This window comes from Capronia epimyces, assembly GCF_000585565.1.
Source record: "Capronia epimyces CBS 606.96 chromosome Unknown aczIQ-supercont1.11, whole genome shotgun sequence".
Classification (NCBI taxonomy): Eukaryota; Fungi; Ascomycota; class Eurotiomycetes; order Chaetothyriales; family Herpotrichiellaceae; genus Capronia; species Capronia epimyces.
In genome coordinates, this window is record NW_006912914.1 from 474,625 (window position 1) to 497,815 (window position 23,191).

A 23,191-nucleotide genomic window follows, 5' to 3' on the forward strand; every position below is an offset into this window, starting at 1 on the left:
GGCGGTGAGAAGACCTAGTGGAAGCTAAATGAAAGAGTGTTAAAGAGGCTCCCTCAGGATCGGCGAGGATGATGCTGACCATGTTTGGTTTTACGTGGTGTTGTTTCTTGTTCAAATCATCCGGAACAGGCAGAAGACGTGAGTTCAGATTACGGTTGTAAATGTCGATCTCGGATTGATTGTGTACTGAGAGCTGGAATAGCTGGTCGGAATGAACGTGTTGCCAGTCCCTGTTATAGGGTGAAGCTGGTCAATACAATACAGAGGAACCTGATTGTCGCCCCCCAGCACTGGCAGAATTGATACTTGGCGGCTCAAGCAGGACCCAGACCGTGCCGCTTTTAAAATCCAGGAGCCAGCAGCCACTAGGGATCAATAGGGAGGGAAGGTTAGCCGGGTACGATGCCCCAGGGCAGCCTGTCACGTGAGTGGGGTGTCCATGCCGCTACCTGGTGATTTTCCTGATGCTCACTCACGCGACGTGGTGGCCATTAAACTCGCGCATCTTTCGGTCGCACCATCAATGCTCGCCTTGTTTACACCCTTAATGACAAGGCCTATTTTCGCGAGAGATGTGGGACGGGGAAGTTTCTATTGGATAGAGCAGAAAAGTCTTCGATCACGTCGAGCTTCCAGCTCCATCGACTCTCCTACATGTCGAGCAGTGCTAAGTGAACGGCCCAGCTGTGGCTAAGTATCAACAGCCAACTGTCCATTTCAACTTCGCCTCTTGCAGGGAAACGAATTCAGTAATAGCGTGGACGCAATGAGTGCTAAGGGCTCAACCAGCCTTCGACCATTATATCGTCCACCGCCAGCTTCAACACTCCTGGAACACGTTGAGTTGTCAGGAGAATCCAAAGATGGCAGCTACTCTGACGAGGCCACGAGTGAGGATGATTATGGGGAATGGGCCCCAGGTGATGGTATCTGCCCTTCAACCTCGCAGTTCAATACGATATATCAATCCAGCTACAATTACTGGCGTTCTGCGGCATCGAGAACTATACCTAGCGATAGCTCAGACCCTTGTTGCATAGATGCTTTCTTGATTATGTTACAACAGGTCCCGGAGTTCCTTCACAGCCCTCCAAAGGGTATTGATCTGAAAGCAGGACGCAAATCTCCACTTACGCTACGGTCTACCTTACACCTAGGAACAACGGAGGATTCAGCCTGTGACCAGAGCTGGAAAACCATTGATTATATCCAATGTCTTGGATTCCCGGCGCCAATGACATATAAACCCAAGGATGTGGCTTTGGTCACTTCACCTATTTCCTCCGGGTTTCGATCAAGGTATCTCACCAGTATCGCCCTGGCTTGGTCCTATATCCTCTCCTGCCGCTGGGTAGAAATACTCCAGCATGCTGGCAAAAAGGGCTCGCTGAGGCATGAGCAAGGTGAACAGATTACAACTAGCTTTTGGGGCTTGACTATGAGAAGTCGCTGGGTGGCTCAGATGGAGAATAGTAAGGGGACTTTCTATGCACCCTGGATGCTACGAAAGGAAAACTCTGAAGTGCAAAGGTACATCAATTTTCCTCTCTCAATCTTCTCCGATGGAATTACTAAGCAAGTGAACCGCATAGCAGCAACGTGACCTGAAGTTCTACCGAATTCCTCTATGGCATTTGATGTCCTAACTGAATTCTGCGCTTCTATGGACCTCGAAGAGGAATACGGCATCGGACTTGCCACAGTCTTGTTGCTAACGTCGCGTAATGCGCCCTCACCGAGGCTTGCTGCGCCGATCATGATTGCTGAGTCTGACCTTCCATCTGGAATGAGGGATGCAAGATCCGAAAAATTGTTTAGGTCTCTCGACAAGTGTATGCAGCTCAGCTCCACACAAGATGCTTTGGATTCCTTATTGTGCAGTACATTTTTTGACCCTTGCGTTCCGTGCAATTTGGTCGGTGCAGCATCCTTGGGTATCACGGATGCCTTGCTTCCGACCAATACTGATTACCAGGCGTTGGTCAATGCGATATCGGACAGGGCGCCGCACCTTACTCTCTTCTGGAAAGCCTGTGTGTGTAATGGCCAGGCAACGCCGACGCTCACCATGGTATTGCAAGGTCTACCACCAATCTACCTTGTTGCCGGTCTTTGGACCAACACTGTTCAGTCATTTCTTCAGGTTGTATATCCCAGCAATTCGGCGGAAACAATCACCCGTTCATGTGAATTCAGCACTTCATACTTTTGTCGACCGGAGGCATCGGTGCCATGGACCCCTGCTCCTCCCTTTGGGTCAACTAGGACAGACAACCTCAGTCTGGAAGTCAAGCAGCACTATTCTCACAAAGACAGGCTTCTTTGGTGGAGATCACATTGGATTCTACACTCAGGGGAGAGTGTGCCAGCCAGCTCGCAAAATTGGCTTTCTACCCCACCAACACTATCACCACGGAACTGGCAGCTAGCTGGCCTAGAATGTGAGCATAAAGAGTAAGTTTTGCAATGAACTGGCGGGCCCGAAATCTAAAACCTGATTCGCAGAATTGAACTTCATAAACAGACAATCGCAGATGAGCAATCATGGAGCTCAACATCCCGCCTCTTCAACTGGCACAGGGATAACGATGATGGCCTATGGCTTGATGATGGAACAATAGATAGCACTGAAGTGATCCGCGAACTTCAGAAGCATCCATGGATCGTCGACCCATATGATGATGGCGGGGAGAACGATCCATGCGAAGAGGAAAAACGGTCTATGCTAGACCAGGAAAGTGTATCGAAATGGATCGCTGAGGTTGAACAGCCCTCGATGTTATGAACTGTACTGCTAACCATTGGGAACAATCGAATGGCAAGAACCTAGGGCATTGATCAAGCAGCACCATGAGCAAAGCTGCTCCTGGTCAATGCACTGCTACTGCTTTGCTCTCCCCCAGAAGTATCCCCTCCTGCATCTCCCTATCCCTGTAGAGTTGTTTCTGGCGACGATTGACATCTCTGTGTCTTAGGCCGTTGAAATTCAGGTGATCCGTTGACGGGTAGGCGGTCAACTGGGACCTGGCGTCTCCTTACCTGTCTACATATGTAGGTATAGCATTCAGCATGGAGCCAGGCCAGGAATGCCAAGTCCTCAACGCTGCTTTTGGGAGATTCCATATCTTTATTGGTCAAACCTCGAGCCACCGCGTGCAACATAAGGGCAGGCCTAGAGGGACCAAAAATGCCTGGCTTAGAGGAGGACCAACGTCGCACCATCCGCACCGAGGCCCCAAGGGCTTTGGCCCCCACGACAGGTGAGTCACAGGTGCCGTCGCACAGGGGTGAGTAGAGGTGAGCACAGGGCGGCAACACCCTCGTCCCGAAGCAGGGTTGAGTCGCGAGCAGATTTTACTGACCTTGGCATTATATCATGTGACCTCTCGCCCACGCGCAACCGTGCACATGCTCCGTAGTAGTGGGGCAACCTGCGCTTTTGGAGCCGCGAATCTGCTGACGCGGCTTGACGGGTTTTCGCAGTTCGGGGCGGTGCATCGCGTCGCGCCCGAACCAGCAGGGAGCAACCCCAATCCTCAGGCACCAGCCAAAAGCAGCCTGTGATCCCCCGTCCACCCGACCTCACCTCGTCGTTCATCCCTCCCGCCTCAACCCTCACCACCTCAGGCATTCGAGTTCTCCTTGACGATGTGCCTGTAAGGTATCCTCGCTGCGGCGTTCTTTCTTCACGTTGGAGCATGCCCCTCTTCTGACAAATCGCACATTCACACTTTTTGTTCGATTCTTCTGGTGCCCCTACAGGTTTGCCTGCCTTTAGTCCACAAACAAACATGAAGCCCTCCTTGGCTCAGGCTGCCGTTTTCCTTCCCTCTCTCGTTTTGGCATTGCCTAGTTTCCCTCCTTCATCTCTCGGTTCTGTCGCGAAGGATATCACTGCTGTTGCTGGTACAACAGGTATACTATTCACCGGCCTCCCTCACAGGCAAGTAGCCAGTTGATCGCTGACCAGGTCCAGGCCCCGAACATATCACCATCCACTTCCGCGCGCCCTGCCAAGGCTGCTTTATCGGCACTGATGATGGGCTGGTAGGTGGACCGTGTAGTCTGTGTACTTGTTGGCGGTCCATTGACTTGTGGAAAGGAACTTACTCTCGAAATCGATGCCGCCGAAGAGGAATGCAGTGCCAGGGCCCCTCGTCTGAACGGTCTTCCCCTTTCCCTTGCCCCGGGCAACCAGGTCGCTCAGGGTCAGATCTCTTTCATATCAAAACCATCGAATGGGCTGGCCGAGAAGGAGGTTCACGCCTCTTGGCAGTCAACATGTCTCCAGGGCGAGGCTTCGATACTCTCTGTCCGTTTTGACGACATTACCGGTCAGAACAACGCCAATGACGTTTCTGGTTTCACTACTTCGTTCAAGCAGAAGGGCAAACCTGCCGTACTACGTCTGCAAGACAAGCCCATCGACCACCTTTCGTCTCAAGATATATGCGATGAATGGCTTCGTCCAGAGGATCAAAGTTTATCGATTGTCCCGGTCATGGCCGGCGCGGCAACCTCGATCGATACTCAAATAGAAATCCAGATCGCAGAGTTTGAGCACCTGAGGGGGGAAATGGAACAACTGCAAGAGCGGGTACGAGAGCACCATCACAGGATCATGTCTCTGCTCAAGCAAGAGTTCTTGGCATGCTCAAACCTCAAGTGTCTATGGAAGACTGCCGTGAGCAAGGCCCCAACGATCAAAAAGCTCATCACTCTATGTTTCTCACACCACAACCGTCACAGTGCGGGATGTACGGATGGCGAAGGCCAAAAAGCCTGCTCAACGAAAGATCAGGATGACAGTTTTGTTGGGACTAATCTTCCAGAGCCGGCTCAGCCACCTAACAATGTCGAAGAAGTCCACATTGACGACATCGTGCCACCACCATCTCCGCAAGAGCCACCGCAGCAACTGCATGACGAAATCAACGAGCCCCCTTCCCATGAAGGAGGTGAAGAGGGGCATCCTCGGCCGCCCTTTGAAGAAGAACACCCTCACCCTCCATTCGAAGGCGATCACCCTCACCCTCCATTCGATGGAGAACATCCTCACCCTCCATTCGATCACCCTCACCCCCCGTTCGATGAAAATCACCCTCCACCGCCTTTTGCAGGAAAACATCCTCACCCCCCGTTTGGTCCTCCATTTAGAGGAGACCATCCTCCCTTCGGTCCACCACACCGGCCACCTCAGGGCTTCCCTCCTCCACCTCCTGGACATCATGGCCCACCGCCCTTTGGTCCTCCTGGCCCACCTCCTGGGATCCCCAGGTTCGGGCCATTTGGACATGAATGGGGAGGATACAGCTTCGAGGCTCGTCTAGCCCTGACCGTAACCTCGCTCATCCTCCTCATAATACTTTCTGGGCTCACCTTCCGTTTGATCCGCAAGAGCTCCTGGTACCGTGACCCCCGCCGTCAAGCCGATCGAGCTGCAAGGCGAGAAGAGCGTCGAACCCGGAAGCTGTACCGCAAAGCCGCATGCAAACACAAGTGGGCGACATGGTGGAAGCATTACCGACGCCAATGTTCCAACACTGACTACGAAGAGAAGCGAGAGATGGTGCTTGAACAAGAAGGGCTCTTGGAAGACGTGATGCAGAATGAGATTCGCACGTTACGGAACGCCTCTGATCTTGTCAGAGATCTTGTACGGGTCGAAGAAGGCAGAGCCCGATTCAACGTGTGCAATCATGCTCACCATCCTCCTTACCCGTACTCACCCGCGGAGCATGCCGGCGGCATCGGAAGCAGTAATTTTTCAGAAGTTCCTCCGTTGTATGTTGCACCGCCTCCCCGGTATGAAGAGGAGCTCGAGGGCGAATTGACTGTCGTTGATGGATTCCGATACACCCCGAGCAACACGGACGATACTCCTGATAGCAGTATCATTGATTGCAGCTCGCGGCTGAGTCTCGAGACGGGCGGATCAACAATCGCCAGCAAGGATGCCCGGGACTAACGTCCTTTTCCTGCCACACGGTTATTCGCCGGCGGAACTTCTTGTATAGTACTTTGATGGATAGACCTACCTTGGTGGTGGTCGGTTTCGGCGTCGGATCTCGGAGAATTCTTATCTCTTTGTTATTTGGAATGGTTATTTCGAGCTGGGAGGTGTTGTAGGGTTGACAGCGTTCGGACTGTCGCAGTCAGCAGATGAAATGCGTTGTTCATGTATAAAACTAGGTACAATCCAGGACAGTAACATACATACACTGCCCCACGTTCAACAACGATACAGCTACAGTCTTTTGGTATCCTTGGTCCAACCGCGGTAAGGCGTAAACCATTCCGACTTGAGTCAAACTCCATCGGGGGGACTACCGTACGGGAACTTCATGCGTCGTCAGAGCCTTGTGGCCCATGGTCGAGGCTCGATCTAATATGTGAGCTCGGCAAACCTTCTTAATCTTGTCCTACACCCGACCTTAATTTCATCCCCAGGCGCAAGCTCAACACCATGCCCTGCACAGAGACATTGCGCAGACCAGCTATGTATAGCTGATGCATAGGTTGCTCGCTCACCATGGTCTGATACAGAACTTCCGTATTCTCGCCTTGCGGGCTGCCCTCCCACGAGTGACGTTACGGGTTGAAAAGCGAGGATACAATGGGACAAGAGGCACCGTTGCTCCCGGCAAAAATGGCAACGACACGCCGCGTGCAATTGCATCTACCTTGCGCAAACACCGGAGGCTCCAACCCGGACTGGGTAACAGCGGTAGACCTGGGCTCACGGATGGGCTGACGGAGGGCACCGGTGGACCTGCCGGGAGAGTCAAAGGACTTGGTGATCCGGCCTCGGCGAGTCCGAGTCCAGGCCCAGACCAACCTCAAGCGCATGGGGCAGACAAGCAAGATACAAAACCACAAAAGGAAGAGAATACTGTGTTGCCTGAGCGCAAATATATGCGGCGAATTCTTGGCCCCAAACGCTTCCCGCCGCTGCTTCGGGAAATCCAAAGAGTTGGGCAAGATCACAAAATCTCCAAAACCGGCCGACTTCAGAAATCCCTGGACAGGACTGTAATTTCTACTGCAATACTCGAAGCGGAGTTGAAATGGATTTGCCGCAATCATCCGCACCCTAAGGCTGTCCGCAATATTCTGGAAATCCTCATCCACGACCGCAAGGTCAAGCCCTCGGCAGCGCATTACGAGGCATTAATTCTGGCCAATTGCTTTCCAGAGCTTGGCTCTGTGAAGAATGTCAAGATTTTCTTGGAAGAGATGGAACGGGAGGGCGTGTTGATCGAGCCTTCCACATATTATGCTGTCTTGACGGTTAGTCTGCCATTAAGCCATCTTCAACCCTTTCACTCTCGGATCTGCCTGGGGTCAGACGGCGTGTCGCTTCAGAACTCATGATACTAATGCAGACATCAGGTCCTTGCAGTTCATCCGGATACGTACCTCCGGACGACCATCATCCAGCAACTTCGCAAGCAATGGGTGTCGATTCCGGAACGCTACGCACTACTAAACGTTGTTGCCATGATCCGCGAGGGCCAGCTCGAACTCGCTACTCTGGAGATGGAGAAATTACAACAGAAACAAACCCGGATCCCGCCCTGGGTATGGATTATTTATGTCCATGCCATCTGCGACCGTCACGATTTCCAAGCCTTGTTGCAACTCCTTTACAAGTTGTCTGACGAAGGCTTCCTTTTTCCTCGCCCAACGCTACTTCATGCTCTGATTACGGCGAGTAAGAACGACTCGTTGGACGTCACCAAGTATCTATGGCACGGTTACGTCGAGAGCATGCATATCATGCCCAACGAAGACCTATGCATGACTGTTCTACGGCTGGCGGCCCGATACCAAGATGTGAAACTGGCAGAATCTGTAGCGGTGGTCCTAGAGAGCGTCGCTGGGGACGCATGCACCACGCCACCGAGCCTAGTTGACCAGCCGCCGCCAACCAAACATGAGATTATGAGTTTGACGTTCGATTCGCCGCATCTTCCTGGATTGGACCCTCAACAGCGGCCTGGCTCAGACGGGTCTGGAGATGGGAGTATCACGACAAGCTCCAGTTCTGGGAAGCGGACGCCATCATCCTCGGAATCCGAAGCCGAAGTCCAATCTCTCGCCGTGGCCTTTTCCAGTCCAGTTCCGCTACCGCACCCGTCATCTTGGCTTCGGCCACGTAAGTTGCCTGAGCAAGCGGTGCAGCTTCTACGCGAACTCGGGATCGAAACGAGTTGGCAGGGCCGAAATAGGAGACGCGCTGGCATCCTCTATCCGCTGTTTAAGCAGGAGCGCGGCTTGCGAGGCGCGAGATTCGATCCGAGACTAGCATTGATGCAAGGATGGGATTGGAGGAAGAAGTGACCTTGGAGATTACAAGAGAGTACATAATAGGTAATAGATTGGGTTGCAAAGGGTCATGTGTCCGTATGTGCATCCGTATGTGCATCCGTGTGTATCCGTATCTGTATCCGTATCCTGTTCTGTGTTTTGTGTTCTGTTACCTATACCTATACCTCTATGGTACCTGTTCTGTCGCTATCACTGTCGCCATCGCTGCCACTCGTTCACGTCGACGTTGATGTCGACCCCGACCCCAACGACGACAACTCGCCCACGGACGCCGCCGCTGGCAACATCAAGTCCACCAGCCACGGCGCATTGACCGGTTTATACCGTAAATCCATAATACTCGCGTTGACGAAGAGCGTCTCGTGTCCGAATTGCAGGTCTGTCGCGTCGAGAAAGTTGCATTTCTCCCGGATCTGGGTTTTGCGGGAAGGAGTTGGTAGTGGTAGCGATGGTGATGGTGATGGCGATAGTTGTGGTGGGTGATCTTGACCTGGGCCTGGATCCTTTGCACCTTCGACAACCCATCCCTTCCTGACCGCGCCCCAGGCCTCGTGGATGTGGCCGAAACAATGCATTCGCGGTCTGCATCGCTGCACGGCCTTGCGGAGGTATTCGCAGCCGACGTCTTGTCCTGTCGCAGTGCGGTCTAGGATGCCGTGCGGTGGGCCGTGGGTGAGCATGATATCGATGCTTGGATCGGGATCGGGACCAGAATCAGCTTCGCCTTGATGTGCATCTTGCGCTTTCTCTTGACCTGCATCTTGACCTTTCTCTTGGCCTTCAATGTCAGCATCAGCAGCAGTAGCAGTAGCAGTAGAAAGATGCCCAGTTTTGCCAGTGCCAGTGCCAGTGCCAGTGCCAGTACCAGTGCCAGTACCAGTACCAGTACCAGTACAAGCCCCAGCATTCCCAACCACGCCAGAACCATCACATCCCTCCAGACCTCGACCAGGCTCTTCACTGTTCCCATCTCTCCGCTCGCTCGGCTTTCCAGGGCTAGGGCGCCATGTCCGCTTGAAATCCGGCACGGGGTTCCTCGGCCGCTGCTTAGCAACACTACCTTTGCCTTTTCCTTGGCCTACCTCAACCTCATGCCCAGGATCCGCATGCGAATACGACTTTGAATCCAAGTCCGAGTCCGAACCGGAATCCCAATTAAACCGATCGGCTCCTCCCCTCTCATAACCAAACGCCCAATTCCAGAACTCGGGCTGATACGCGCTCGCATAGACGGTCAGCCGCGCGCCGTTCCGGAGCGTGAACGCGCCCACGCCCTCCTCGAGATAGCGGATGCCGGCGTCTCGCGCCTCCTGGCCGACGTACATGTCGCGGATCATGTCGAGCGTCTGCGCCGAGTACGGGGGCCGCGGGCCGTGCAGGGTCGGGTATTGGGCGTAGTAGGGCCGGTCGAGCGTGATGTCGTGGTTGCCTGGGATCACGATCTTCAGGTCCGCGTCCACGGAGGAGAGGAGCTGGATGGCCCGCTTGTGCTGCTCGACCGAGCCGTTCATGGTCAGGTCGCCGCAGTGTAGAAGGACGTCTGCGGAAGGGAGAGGCTGACGGAAGGGCGTCCCGACAGTATCAGCATCTTGAGGTTGAGGTTCATATTGGCGTTCAGGATGAGACCTTGATCGAGGTTCTGATTGAGGTGCTTGTCCTTGAGGTAGAGCCGCGTGCGTGTCTGACAGAATGAGAATGCGCGTTCTGATGCTCTCTCGTGTCATGGCTGAACAAGACAATATCTCAGGTACTAATGACGAGGTAATGTATCTTGTAGAACCCCGAATTTCGAATCCCAACTAAAGGCAAAGAGGCAGGAAAAGGAAAAGAGGCAGTGGCAGTGGCGGCCAGTAATCAACCGAAGATGTCCAAACTGCGAGGTTGTAGAGTGGCGGCCTGACTACGAAGCATTAATATATATATATACACCTAAGTTATATATAAACCCCGACCTTAGGGTTAGGGTTAGGGTTAGGGTTATGTACCCCGACCTATCGTTCTTCATTACTCTTACCCCAAGTACCCAGTAGTCTCCCGCCGCTCTAGTCTCATAGACGTTAACGTTACGTATATCCAGCCTTGTGGTAACTTTACCCGATCACATCTCTGATGGCACCGTTTCGGCCCTGGTAAAGGTGGTGGAATGAGGATTGAGAGTGGGAGTCATGTCCTCTAGTTGAGTCACACGCGCCACAGCAATAACACATACCATTAAACGGCCACCCCTTCCCTTCATTGCCATACCATAGGTCACGGCTTCTCAACTTGGGAGCGACCTTACTTAACGCCATCAAGTGAGATTCAGACTGTTGCCTCAACGTCGGACTTTCGGACCAGGACGGAAGGTCCAAGGTCTTCGTCATTGGGAATATCTACGTGCCCAATAAACCCAACTCTCTCCATTCTCCCTCATAATAAAATCGACGAGAATGAGCTCGACACACGAACTCGGCCTGAGAGAACAAGATGGCGATTTGCTTCCAGACACTTTGGACAAAGCTACGCTGGAAAAGGACATGGATTTTCCGGAATCATCTGTCTTTCAGGCTGGAATGGAAAGAAGACTTCCAGCCGTTCCAAATGTCGATGCAAATTACCAGGGCACTTTGGTCGTCTCGGAAATGCGACTTCTCATCAAATTTGGACCGCATGTGACTGTTGATGAAGCGTTACCATGAGGGCAGTGAGAAAGCGACTAGGTGACCAAGTTCCGGTTCCAGAGGTTTTTGGGTGGCGAATCCGTCATGATAGAGTCTTTATATATATGGAGCTGATTTCGGGAACAACATTACAAAAATGCTGGAACGATCTCAATCTCTCTGAGAAGGATTCTCTCTGTGAGCAACTCAGTCAGATTCTCTCCTCTCTACGGCAACTCAAGCAGAGAAATGAGTTCATCGGTAAGCGATTCTCCACGGAGAGATATGATTCCTCATTCCAATCTAATTGGATTTCCTAGGATCCATTACTGGCGGGCCATTACTCGATCGAGTCTTTTATGACCGCCCAAAGACCGGGCCATTCAACAGTCTCGACCACTTCTTCAACTTCCTCGAATGGCTTCCACAACGATTCTTATCAGCTTCTCAGAGATACAAAGACCCTTACCTGGAGCTTCTTCGACCAGACCAAGACTATCCCACTAGTATTAAATTCACTCATGCCGATGTCCATCCTACAAATATCATGGTGTCGGCCGCCGTGGACCTCGGACCGCCGCGCATCCTGGCCTTGATCGACTGGGGGCAAGCAGGTTGATACCCGGATTACTGGGAGTACTTCAAAATGTGTTACACCACTGACTTCGAGGGTGTGTGGCGCAACACATACATTCCCAAGATCATCGAGCCTCGGGAATATGAACAGTATCTCTTGGCCGAATATACCATGAGTATCGGAGCTCTATAACCCCTCATTAATAGGACTTGAAGGTCGAGAAGCTACAAGTATGGATGAAGAGTCGACAGACAAAGCCGGACTACGGCATGGTCGGCGTCACCAGCGTCCAGCATCGGCTGAGTCAGGGGCGTGGCGTTCAAAGACAATTCTGGGCTAGGCTCTGTAGGTTTAGGCCTCGTATTGTTATTGAGTCACTTGAATCAGGTATGGCGTGGCTGGGATGAAGAACTGACTGCTGACAACGGCATACTCTGTAGGATTAGGCCTCGTATTGTTATTGAGCCACTTGGACTATTGAGGCCCCCTATTGTTATTGAGGAACTTGGACTGTTGGTCTCACCCCATCACTCAGCTGTTAGTGTTATCGTCTCCCCCCATCACTCAAGCTGTTTCCCTTCCTGACTTCTACCAGACTGGCCAATAAGTTCCGCCTCATTGCCTCGAGTATGCAGCGTAGTGGCTATCTCGTGAGTCATCAAGGCGTCAACATTAGGCACGAAAAAAGTCAAGCCCACCGAGATGACACCAAAGGCAATCGAGGTGAGGAAGACTGGGTGATATGCGGCGGCATTGGCGACCCGGTAGGCATATGCTCCTGCAGCCTCGATGGCCGGCGTGATGCCCTTGACGGCCGACAAGGCGGCAGCTGAGCCACTCGCCAGAGCCATCAGATAGGCCGCGACTGAGGATTGCGGCAGACCGGCTTGGATGACGGCAGGGACCACCACCCGGGGCACTGTTTGCGTGATGCGCGTTCGGAGCACTACTTGGTAAATCACCGAGGCGATGGACGAGATGACAGACCTCGCTGCTCCAGCGCAGCCGGCCGCCGACCCGATTTCTTGCTGGTTGTGGATGCAGATCGTCGTCATGCTGAATGCGATGGCTTCGTTCCAGCCGATGCTGAATAGAGACATGACCAGGAGGGCGATGCCGGTCGCTAGATTGTCCAGGTTGCAGACTGCCATGGCTGTGGGCCAACCGACCAGAGATCAGAGTGTGTCAGCAGCGATGCTTTAGCATCATGGATGAAGGGAGGGAGACAAAATGGCCGTGCAGCGATGCTCTATAGAGATTGATGAAGAAAAGAAGGGAGATCAAATGGCCGTGCAGTGCGGCTAGAATCATGGATGAAGGAAGGAAGGAGACCAAATGGCCGTGCAGTGTGGAGAGGCTTACATGCAAGACAAACACTCCCCATGGTAATCATAAACATGCACTGATATTTCACCCGGCCAATCTTCTCCGCCAGCAGGCCACCGGACACTTCGCCGAGGGTGAAGGCGATGCTGAGGAGGGATGAAATCCAACCGGCCCACATCTGGTCTTTCTTCGTATTGCCCTGTCTGTAGACCACCGTCACCATCTCCGGCCACACCAAGGCGGTGGCATAGTAGACACTGGCACCGAATCCCAGAAGCAGGACCGAGGCGACCCAGTGAACGTTCTTGAACAGATGGACTGGGATGAGGGGCTCTTGAAGCGGAGCCCGGATCTCCCATGCGGCCAAGGACACCAAGCAGACGAAGCCGACGATGATGGTTGTGATGACATGGGCCGACTTCCAAGGATACGCCTGGCCTCCCCACAACAGGCCCATCAAGAAGAGCACGGTGCCGGCGACGAACAAGAGCGCCCCGACATAGTCAAAGTGCCGGAGCATATAGATGCGGGTGCGATCGCGGTTCTTCATGTGGAAGGTCGGCGGGTGGTAGAAGACAAACCAGAGAAGCGTGGCCAGTCCGTTCGTGATGATCATCAGGTAAAACACCCAGCGCCAGCCCGGGCCGGTGTAGATTTCAAACGCCGCGGCGATGGCGGCGCTGAAGAACCCGATGGGGATGATGAAGATCATAAAGATGCCGATGATGAAGAATCGGTGCTTCATGGGAACGAGCTCCGTCAGCACCGTCACATACGACAGACCGGCACTCGCCCCCAGGCCGATGAACAGCATGCCGGCGATCAGGGTTGCCACGTCCTGAGCCCGGCTACTGACCACCGACCCGATCACAGCCAACAGGCTGCCCCCGATGAAGAACCAGCGACGGCCGAAGAGGTCCGTCAACCGGCCAAAGAGGAGAAGGCCGACGCTCGTGGCCAGCGTGTAGACGCACGGCACCCACAGTATATTCACGTTGTTCCCCAGGTCGGCGTTCACCTGGGTCAGAATGGACCCGATCATGCCATACACGCCCGCCGCAGACATGTCTGAGAAGACCGTGGCGAAGAATGTTCCCAGGAAGTATGCGCTCCTGAAGTATCCTGGAGGCAGCTCTTCCTCGGCCGCGGTGAAGCCAACAATCTGGGGCCGAGTATCGACATGCTTCTCTCCCTTTTCGGCCACGTCAACTCCAACCACGTCAACTTTGTCGACGGTAGATGTACCTACCATTGCTGAGTGAATTTATCTTGACCTGGTCTACCAAAAGGTGGTGGGGCCGTGGACAAGGGGTAATGGCTCCCTCGTCTTTCTATCCAATAAAGGGGTTAGGGAGACGAGGCTCGGGTGATCGCAGCTTGCGGCGGGAGGGAGTTGTCGATATATGGACACCCGCAGAAGGTCAAGGCTTACCTGGCGGGCCCACTTGAGGCTTTATATCGCTTACCCATCACTTCTTTCCCCAGATCATCAGTCTGCGGGGAGTCGCTCACCCGGAAAGCGGCTTCTAGATATCCCGTTGATGGTGCAGGACTTGATCCGGATAAATACTGCTGCCCTACCGACAATTCAGCCTGACATTTGAGCCCCTCCACCTACCCAGACTTGCAAGCGCGTCGAAATACCTAGCAACGAGTCGGGTACCCCGGATGATACCCCGGATTTCAGTCTACCCCTCAGCCAGAACCTGGGGACTGGACTTTTGCGGCCCAAATATGTTCCTTGATGATTCAGCCTTGCAGTATTCGCAATCATGCGCTGATGGCGATGAGTGTCTTGACCTGATTCCCCTTGTCACTCACCACACGGTCTCCCACCTTGACATGAGAAACAGTAGCCCCAATATCTTCGACAATGCCGCTGAACTCGTGGCCGAGTATGACAGGTGGAACGTCTCCCGTCCATGGTTTCTGAAGAGGGCTGAGGCCCATGCCGGTAATCGTGTAGATCTGGCCCTTTCAGCTCGGGCAAACGTAGTAGAAGGAAGGACAATCAGAGCGAGCTTGCCACTTCCACAAATGCTGATCTATGTGATCCACGCGAACGTCGTATTTGTTGGAAAACGTATATCTCTCATATTGGTGCTTTTGAAATCATCCTTGCAGAATCGGTAGATCCAACCAGCTTTCTTGTGGTGTGTTCTGTTCTTCACTCTTCCTAGATCCACGGCGTAGAGAACAAAGTTTCTGGTCTTGGGTGCTATGTAACCTCAGCACGGGAAATCCATCCTTACATTGTCTCCGAAAAGTCACCAACCACTTCCAATCGGACTTGGGCGCATAAATTCATCCCGAATATCGTGCCTTCAGCAGAACAGCACACTATATCCCGGTGGTTTAGGCCATGCATGCCTCTACACTTTCATTCCAACCGAGCCAACGTGCCCCCAATGAAGGGAGATAGACAACTTGCCAGTTCGGGGCAGACTTCAGGGGCGCCTATATGAATGGTAGCCTCGTAAGCTCTGATTGGCTGAAAGCGATGGTCGAACAACATTACTTGGACCTACATACTTGACTTTACATTGTTGTTACTATTCAGCCTCTGTTTGGCGAACTATCCATGACCTCAGTTTCCGTCAGCATCGTCGGGTCTTGCCTTGACATAATGAGAGCGTCCAGGCCAGAGCTGGGGGCTGGTGGCGGCGATGTTACAGCACAGTCCCTCAGTAGAATGAGGAAGGCCTTCCTCTGTGAACACTGAATACTGAACATGCCGCCGGTAATGGGCACAACATGTGTCGCGTTCTTCTTTCCCCAAACGAAAGATTCTGGGCGCAAGCAGGAGCGATGATGACCTTAAAGATCACGCTGCGAGCTAACAACAGCATCATCATCTCGAGAGATCTTGAACTCCCTCAGACTTCATCCCCAGCTGGCCTGCAGCTATCACTACTTCATCCTTAGAGGCTGCATTGGCTAGCTAATACACTGGTTGACTGCCATATCCCTAATGACACACAACATGCGTACACTTCTCTCCCACCGATCCTATTCCTGGCTCCGTGTCAGCAGTGCCGTGGCCACGCTGGCCGTGGTGCTTCTGTTGTACATTGTGCTCGATGCACAAGCAAGACGGTCGTGGTGGGCCGTCAGCTCAAGTTTCAGAGCCAGGCCGACGAATCCTTTTACGGCAGCCGACCTGGACCAGCACCTCGATATCACGGAATGGGGCGAGATGGGCAGGCGCGTCAAGAAGCTCTCGCAGTGGGCGCAGATCCTCATCAAACACCCCTCGGCAGACCACACTGCTTTCCAGGACACCTTGGTGTTGCATTTTCCATTCCTTGCGGGAACTGAGGCATCAATATACACTCCCTGGTCCTCCCCGATCAACAGGTCCTTCCCTTCGCACACAGGCATCATCACCTGTGTCGGATCCAACAACTTCCGCATGGCAGGTCACCTCATTGCCAGTCTCCGTCTCGTGCACAACTCCCAGATCCCCATCGAGATCGCTTACGCAGGGGACGAGGATCTGGATCCTGACAGTCGCGCCTTCTTGCAGTCCCTCGATCCCGAGTTATCATTCATCGATCTGCTCGATTTGTACCCGGCTGCTGGTCATGACTTGGTCCGTAGCGGCTGGGCCATGAAGCCATTTGCCCTTCTGGCATCTTCCCACCCACAAGCCATTCTCGTCGATGCCGATGCCGTGTTTCTCACGAATCCAGAATCCATCTTCGAGGAAAACGCCGGCCTGGCTCGCACCGGAACCCTCTTCTTCCACGACCGCGCGGCCCGGGGAGGAGACGGCCACCGTCGGCTGTGGCTCAGCAAACAGATCCGAGCAGCGGGCATCCCGCCTTCCCGACACCTCACCAGAAGGTCACTCTTCTATAGTGGCGCAGCATACTATGAAGCAGACAGTGGTGTCGTTGCGCTGGACAAATCCCGCCCATCAGTTCTTCTCGGGCTGATGTTCGCCTGTTGGATGAACACCAAGAACGTGCGGGACGAAGTCACGTACCGTGTCTTCCACGGGGACAAAGAGACGTTCTGGGTGGCTGCAGAACTCAGCAGTGTCGAGTACTTTTTCCAGCCGTGGTACGCGGGGACCATGGGCACCATCACGACGGCCGAAGGAGAAGGACAGGATCAACCGCCAGATCTGGCGGTGGACAAGGTGGAAGTGTGTGGGACGCACATGTTGCATCTCGACCACAGGGGACAAACACCGTTTTAGATCAACGGTGGGATATACGAGGACAAGAGCAAGGTGGACAAGGGGTTTGCGCAGATGACGCACTACTGGGTGGGCGAGATTGAGGCTGAGACTGCCAACATTCGACTCACTGGCCTCACTAGCACGCAGCCACAGCACCAGTGGTATTGGCGGCCCGGCTCGGTGTCATGTCTGCGAGAGACGGGCGTCAAGGTGATTCCCGACGACATTCAGAGGACGATTGAGCGGATAGAGAAGGAAGCTGGCCGGGTTGACGAGCTGGCTATGCAATGACTGGCTTTGCGATGATTTTAGATTTTAGATTTTAGTTTTTAGAATTCGGAGTTCAGATTCAGTTTCTATTTGAACGGACCGCCAGCTGTATAGTAGAGTACTAGTCTATTAGCATCGATGCCACCGAGATGTCCCTCTTATGGGGAGTTTGAGACTAACAATGCTACTGAATGACAGACAAGCCACTAATGACCAAGATCGAACGAACGAACGAACAATCAATCAATATACAGGACTATATGAATGTCAATGTCAATGTCAATGTCAATGTCAATGTCAACGTCAATCAATATTCATATGTGTATGTCCACACCGACTCAGCAGCTACTAGATAGCCTTGCCTTTGCTTTTAGAACCAGTACCGGAGCTAGAACCAGACGTAGAACCAGACGTAGAACCAGACGTAGAACCAGTCCTAGACCTAGATTTAGACCAAGACCTATGTGTATGTGTAGAGCCTTAATGGCCGTCACTACAACTCAACCTCAGCTTCAGTCGGTCGCTACAGTGTACAGTGCAAGGACGAGACAGGTCCCGTCCGTCCGTCCGTCCCCAGTCACACTCATAGCTGTTCATTGACGAATAGGCCGGCCATACCTTGTCCAGTACCGATCTGTATGAGAGAGAGAGATGATTAGTATGTACATATACATGGTAAAGGAGGTGATTTGCACAAGTAAGGTAATTGAGGTGATTTGCACAGGCAAATAACGATGTTTCCAGAAAAGGAGGTGATGTGGGAAAAAGGAAAAGAACAAGGAGGCGCAAATACTTACACACATGGATGTGACCAAAATCTTCTTCTTGGTCCGTCGCGCCTCACTGAGAATGGTGCAGATCTGGCGGGCACCCGTGGCGCCGAGAGGGTGGCCCAGGGCAATGGCGCCGCCGCGGGGGTTGAGTTTCGAATGGTCCAAACCAAGAACGTTCAGGCAGTAGACGGCCATGGAGGCAAAGGCCTCGTTGATCTCGAAGATGTCAATGTCCTCTTTGGTCAGCTGGTACTTGGCCAGCAGCTTCGGGATGGCTGCACTGGGGCCAATGCCCATGACGCGGGGTGGCACACCGGCGACGGTGGCGCCGACGAACTTGGCCAGGATGGGCTGGCCGAGCTCGATGGCCTTGGACCGCTTCATCAACAGCACCGCGGCAGCTCCATCCGTGACTTGAGACGCGTTGCCACCAGTCGTCTTGTCGCCAAACTGTGGCAAGGCCGGTCGGATCTTGGACAAGCCTTCCAGCGTGGTGCCGTATCGGGGACCCTCGTCCTTGGTGAGCGTGATCTCCTTCAGTTCGCCCGTCTTGGGGTCCTTGACCTTGGTGGTAATGGGGACGATCTCGTCCTCAAACCAGCCCGCCTTCTGCGCCACTTCGGCTCTGCGGAACGACTCGACGGCATATTCGTCTTGCTGTCGGCGCGAGATGTTGAAGTCGGAGCCGACGTTTTCCGATGTTTGGATCATCGGCTGTGTGCAGTCGGCAGCTTCTTGGTGCGCCATGATCTCGGGAGAGAAGGGATCATCGCCGCCGGTGTTGTGGCTCATACTCTCGCCACCCATGGCCAGTCCGATGTCGATGCTGCCGTTCGTGATCTGGCCAGCGATGTCTTGCACCGCCTTCAACCCGCTTGAGCAGAACCGGTTGACCGAGCTGGCAGCAGATGTGTGGGGGAAGCCGGCTGCGAGCATGGCCGCTCGCACCTTGTAGGCAGCTCTTGGGTCGCCAACCTAAAAAGAGACACCGGTTGTGAGTGATTGCACTTGAATGGGTTTTCTGCCTTTGGGGGTGTAGGTGTGGCTGGTCCCGATCCTTACATTTCCCAAACAGATATCCTCCACGAGCGCAGGGTCGATCTTGCTCTTGTCCAGCACCTGCTTCAGCAGGGCGTAGACGATGTAGTCGAGGTCAGTGTCCTTGAACCCGCCCTTCTTGCCCTTGGCTAGAGGCGTCCGAATCGCGAGGGTGATGACAATGTCGTCGGGGTTCTTCTGCGTGCTGTTGACCTGCAGCATTAGTGGAGGTCGCCTCAAAGGGGGGAGAAGGGCATGGGCATGATGTCCCGTCACCACGCAGACTTACATGGAGGCGACACCGGTCTTGTGAGGGGCCAGGTGCGAGAGGATGGACCCGAGTCTTTGCGTGGCCATGTCGACACTGTTCTGAGGCTGGATGGGGACTGGAAAGGGAAAGAGAAAGAGGACCAGAGAGTAACGGCGAGGAACAGAGCTGTAGAAGAGAAGCGACGCAGAGGCGAAGTCGTGTAATCTTTTATTCTAGTAGTAATGGCCGCAGTCTCGCTGCTGACTGCCCTTCGGCTTCCGTTTTCCGGCTTCTGTTCGGTGCAGTGCCTCGGCATCTCGACAATATGGCACTAACTGCATGTGTGCTAACTCGCCACTATCCCGCCACTAGCTGCGGCTAATCTCGCCGCTTTACCTGCGGTTAAGCCTCGCCCCGACCTAACCCCCACCTAACTCCCAACTCCCAACTACTCTTCTTCCACCGGAACTTGATGATCACAAATCGACCCTTTCGACGACGCCGTGGCTAGACCTCAGCAGGCCCAGCCCAGTCATGCTCTCGTCTATCCCAGTCACTTGACAGGCCCCGAGACCTGCCATTGGCATGGAGGCGGCGTGGAGGTGGCCTATTCGGCTGCGGGATCGATTCAGCCCTGAGCCGTAAAACCCTGGCTACCTTTCGGCTATCTAACAATGTTTCTCCAGACCACGTCCAGGACGGAGTACTCGTACCTACGAAGCACCGCAAACCCCCGTGAATTTCTTTGATTGATTGTGCCGGACGCGGTTGTCATCTGTGGGAGCTAGGTAAGATGCCAACTCAACCACCAAACAGGTAAAAGAAACCGTCATCATCGTCTATCTATTATTGCCTCCTCAACGCCGGGGAGAATCGTTTCCATTCGCTATGCATGACATGTCGATCCGTAAAGCCCGTGTTCTTTCAACGAGGATCCTCTACGACCCCGTTTTTCGGTTGGTCCCATCCCGTCAAAACTCCTGCGCTCACCACCACCACGAGGTATCTACTTCTCCTCCACGGCGTCGGGCTTGACAGCGTCGCCATCGGCATCCTTCATTTCTGTATCCTCTGCAGCTGGCTGGGCGGGCTTCTTGGCCTCTTCCTCAGCCTTCTTCTTGGCCTCGAGTTCGGCTCTCTTTCTGGCGGCTTCTTCCTCCTGCGCCTTGAGGATTGCTTGACGTTCGGCCTCGATCTTGTCGTTGTATCGCTGGACAACAGGACCGGCAACGAACCGGATCTCGTCCATCTTGGCGATGTATTGTGCCTTGGTGGCATCTTCTCCGTCGTCGTACAGCCAATCCTAACACCAGTCAGTATCCTTGATGCATCCGATCTCGTCCCGTGTCTACTTACCTCGGCCTTCTCCAGAGTATCCCGGATTTTGTCTTTCTCCTCCTGGCTGGCAAACTCCGAGTAGACGTCGTCAATCTTGCCACGGAGTTCGTAGATGTACGATTCCAGCTCGTTCTTCTTGTCCTCAGTGTCGGTCACCAGCTTGTCCTCCATGTACATGGCATTCTCAAGTTCGCCGGCAGCAGCTTTGGCTGCTTCGTCCAGGGAAGATGTTCCGGAAACCAATTGCAAGTCTCCCTTGCGCACCTGCTTCTTGACCTTGCGCAGCTTGGGCTTGCTTTCGGCGGAACCATTGGCTTGGTCGGTCTCCATGGCGTCACCCTCCTTGGGTTTCTCCGGTTCGGGCTCCTCAACCTCGACATCCTCGACATAGTAACCGCTCTCAACGTTGAGGACACCATGAAGGTTCAGCCGCGCCTTAAGCTTGCAGATCATGAAATCATCCTTTTCATCGGCCTTGACTCCCTTGACCGAGAAACGTCCGATCCATGGATTGACCTTGCCGGGGAGCTGTTCTGGCTTAGCGTATCGGGCTTCGAGGTCGAAGGGTTGTTTGCGGTAGAATGTAAGGATCTTGGTAGACGGCATGACGTTGCCCCTATTGAAGACAGTCAAGTTGGTGTCCTCATCCGGGATGTCGGGAGACTGTTCCCAAGTGAATTCGATCGGGTAAGTGACGATGTCGTGGACGGAAAAGTCTCGAACTCGGAACACCGGGGAAAGAATGGCGCAACTGAAGGTACAGCCACGAGCGATGGCTTCGTCTTGGTTGAGGGTGAACGATAGCGGCTTGCCAAAGAACTTGGAGATTCTCTCCTTGATAGACGGAACACGGGTGCTGCCGCCGACCATTTCAATGGCATCGATATCCTCGACTTTAAGTTTGGCGTCGGCGAGAGCCTGTTCCAGAGGTACGGTGACTCGGTCGAGCAGAGGCTGGATCAGTTGCTCGAGTTCGTCACGCTTCAACACGCCTCGGACATCCTTGTCATCCATCAAAGATTCGATGCTGATAGGAGCCTGAGCGTTGGCCGAGAGAATCTTTTTGAGCTTCTCGGCCGCCGTAGCGACACGGGTGTTCGCCTTGGCGTTGGTCGTGATGTCCACCTTGAACTTCTCCTTGAACTCGGCGGCGAAATGGTCGACGAGGGCCTTGTCGATGTTGCGGCCACCGAAGTGTCGGTCGAAGGTGGTGGCTTTGACGGCCAGTTCGCCCTTGCGGAATTCCACAATGGAGCAGGTGTAGTCACTGTAGCCAATGTCCACGAAGCACACTCGGCGGGGCTTTGCGTCGCCTTCGGGCAGGTCTGATTTGGTGATGCCGTAACCCAGGGCAGTCGCGGTGTTATCATTGATAAGTCGTAGGGTTTTTAATCCCGCAATTGAGGCCGCGTCCAGCAACGCTCTTCTCTGGGCGTCCGTGAACCACGGTGGGGTGCTGAGGACGACGTCCGAGACGGGAAGCTTCAACTCTCGACTGGCGGTATCTCTGATCTTTCCCAGGTACATGGCAATCAGCTGTACGGCAGTAAACTGCTTCTTCTCTCCTCGGTAGGTCACTTCCGCTCCAACCTGGCCATTAATGTCTACCAGCGGAGCCGTAATGTACTGTTGTTCAATGGCGATGTCGGGATCATCGATGGTACGGCCGGCGAGGCGCTTGAGCGAGGTGATGGTGTTCTTGAGGTTTGAGATTTCCTGGGTTTTGGCTGCCTCGCCTAGGTATCTGCTCTTTGGGCCGAAGCCGACTAGAGACCTGTAGACGGTTAGTTGGCTGACAAGGCCAATGCCACACATGATGAGGCTGCGCATGTCACTTACGGTGTAGCCCGGTTCGAGACCTCATTTGTGATCTGATAGAGGTTAGCGGGTGCCGGAGAAGACAGGGTGTGCAAGGACTTACGATGTCTATGCCTTTGTTCCGTGCAACTCCAATCTTTGTGCTCTGAGCACCAAAATCTATGCCGACGACACTCATCTTGCGGATCTGGATCTGGATTGGAAGAGTCTAGGAAAAGTGCGACGTAGGATTGGATGTGTGCTGGTTGGGTTCAGCAAGGAGGGACAGGAGATGGAAGCGGACGAGAGATTATGAGAAGTTGCGAGGATGGTGTCCAGGCCAAGGTTGAGAGGTTGAGAGAATTCACGTGAAGGATCAATGTCTTTCTTTCTGGATGGGCACGCCAACGGGGGGTACGGTATCTGTACACAACTTGAACAGCAACCAGGAAAAGTCAGATGCTGCAATCGAGGTTCCGCCCAAACGTCCAAGGGCCAGTAACAATGCACCGCCTGGGCAGTGTTTGCCTCACCCTCCGCAGGCCGAAACCGCCATACCTTCCTGCGACTTCGAGAATGTTCTGGCACGGCACGCACTGGCAGTACCAACACGGGTGCTCCGTACAGAATTTTATTCGTGTGCCCTCTACCTAGCTACGGTTACGT

The 23,191-nt window shown here is 53.8% G+C and overlaps 9 protein-coding genes across 9 annotated transcripts; 4 read left to right on the forward strand and 5 right to left on the reverse strand.

Moving 5' to 3' along the window:
- Positions 1-3,791: 3,791 nt before the first annotated feature.
- A1O3_10222 (uncharacterized protein) lies at positions 3,792-5,968 on the forward strand (the record flags this gene model as incomplete). Its single annotated transcript, XM_007740312.1, has 3 exons — positions 3,792-3,915; positions 3,977-4,047; positions 4,103-5,968. 3 exons carry the CDS (start codon positions 3,792-3,794, stop codon positions 5,966-5,968), a joined length of 2,061 nt encoding a protein of 686 aa, XP_007738502.1.
- A 542-nt stretch (positions 5,969-6,510) lies between these two features.
- On the forward strand, positions 6,511-8,343 carry A1O3_10223 (uncharacterized protein; the record flags this gene model as incomplete). The annotated part of the gene is made up of 2 exons (XM_007740313.1): positions 6,511-7,290; positions 7,393-8,343. 2 exons carry the CDS (start codon positions 6,511-6,513, stop codon positions 8,341-8,343), a joined length of 1,731 nt encoding a protein of 576 aa, XP_007738503.1.
- Positions 8,344-8,546: 203 nt separating this feature from the next.
- A1O3_10224 (uncharacterized protein) lies at positions 8,547-10,055 on the reverse strand (the record flags this gene model as incomplete). Its single annotated transcript, XM_007740314.1, has 1 exon — positions 8,547-10,055. One exon carries the CDS (start codon positions 10,053-10,055, stop codon positions 8,547-8,549), a length of 1,509 nt encoding a protein of 502 aa, XP_007738504.1.
- Positions 10,056-11,005: 950 nt separating this feature from the next.
- A1O3_10225 (uncharacterized protein) lies at positions 11,006-11,589 on the forward strand (the record flags this gene model as incomplete). Its single annotated transcript, XM_007740315.1, has 2 exons — positions 11,006-11,231; positions 11,291-11,589. The coding sequence occupies 2 exons, from the start codon at positions 11,006-11,008 to the stop codon at positions 11,587-11,589; spliced, it is 525 nt and encodes a 174-aa protein (XP_007738505.1).
- A 518-nt stretch (positions 11,590-12,107) lies between these two features.
- On the reverse strand, positions 12,108-14,125 carry A1O3_10226 (uncharacterized protein; the record flags this gene model as incomplete). The annotated part of the gene is made up of 2 exons (XM_007740316.1): positions 12,108-12,700; positions 12,910-14,125. The coding sequence occupies 2 exons, from the start codon at positions 14,123-14,125 to the stop codon at positions 12,108-12,110; spliced, it is 1,809 nt and encodes a 602-aa protein (XP_007738506.1).
- A 518-nt stretch (positions 14,126-14,643) lies between these two features.
- On the reverse strand, positions 14,644-14,823 carry A1O3_10227 (uncharacterized protein; the record flags this gene model as incomplete). The annotated part of the gene is made up of 1 exon (XM_007740317.1): positions 14,644-14,823. The coding sequence occupies one exon, from the start codon at positions 14,821-14,823 to the stop codon at positions 14,644-14,646; it is 180 nt and encodes a 59-aa protein (XP_007738507.1).
- A 1,033-nt stretch (positions 14,824-15,856) lies between these two features.
- On the forward strand, positions 15,857-17,350 carry A1O3_10228 (uncharacterized protein; the record flags this gene model as incomplete). Its single annotated transcript, XM_007740318.1, has 2 exons — positions 15,857-17,023; positions 17,078-17,350. 2 exons carry the CDS (start codon positions 15,857-15,859, stop codon positions 17,348-17,350), a joined length of 1,440 nt encoding a protein of 479 aa, XP_007738508.1.
- A 367-nt stretch (positions 17,351-17,717) lies between these two features.
- Positions 17,718-19,497, reverse strand: A1O3_10229 (acetyl-CoA acyltransferase; the record flags this gene model as incomplete). The annotated part of the gene is made up of 4 exons (XM_007740319.1): positions 17,718-17,765; positions 18,127-19,077; positions 19,165-19,345; positions 19,430-19,497. The coding sequence occupies 4 exons, from the start codon at positions 19,495-19,497 to the stop codon at positions 17,718-17,720; spliced, it is 1,248 nt and encodes a 415-aa protein (XP_007738509.1).
- Positions 19,498-20,396: 899 nt separating this feature from the next.
- A1O3_10230 (hsp88-like protein) lies at positions 20,397-22,724 on the reverse strand (the record flags this gene model as incomplete). The annotated part of the gene is made up of 4 exons (XM_007740320.1): positions 20,397-20,693; positions 20,747-22,502; positions 22,568-22,599; positions 22,650-22,724. 4 exons carry the CDS (start codon positions 22,722-22,724, stop codon positions 20,397-20,399), a joined length of 2,160 nt encoding a protein of 719 aa, XP_007738510.1.
- Positions 22,725-23,191: the final 467 nt, after the last annotated feature.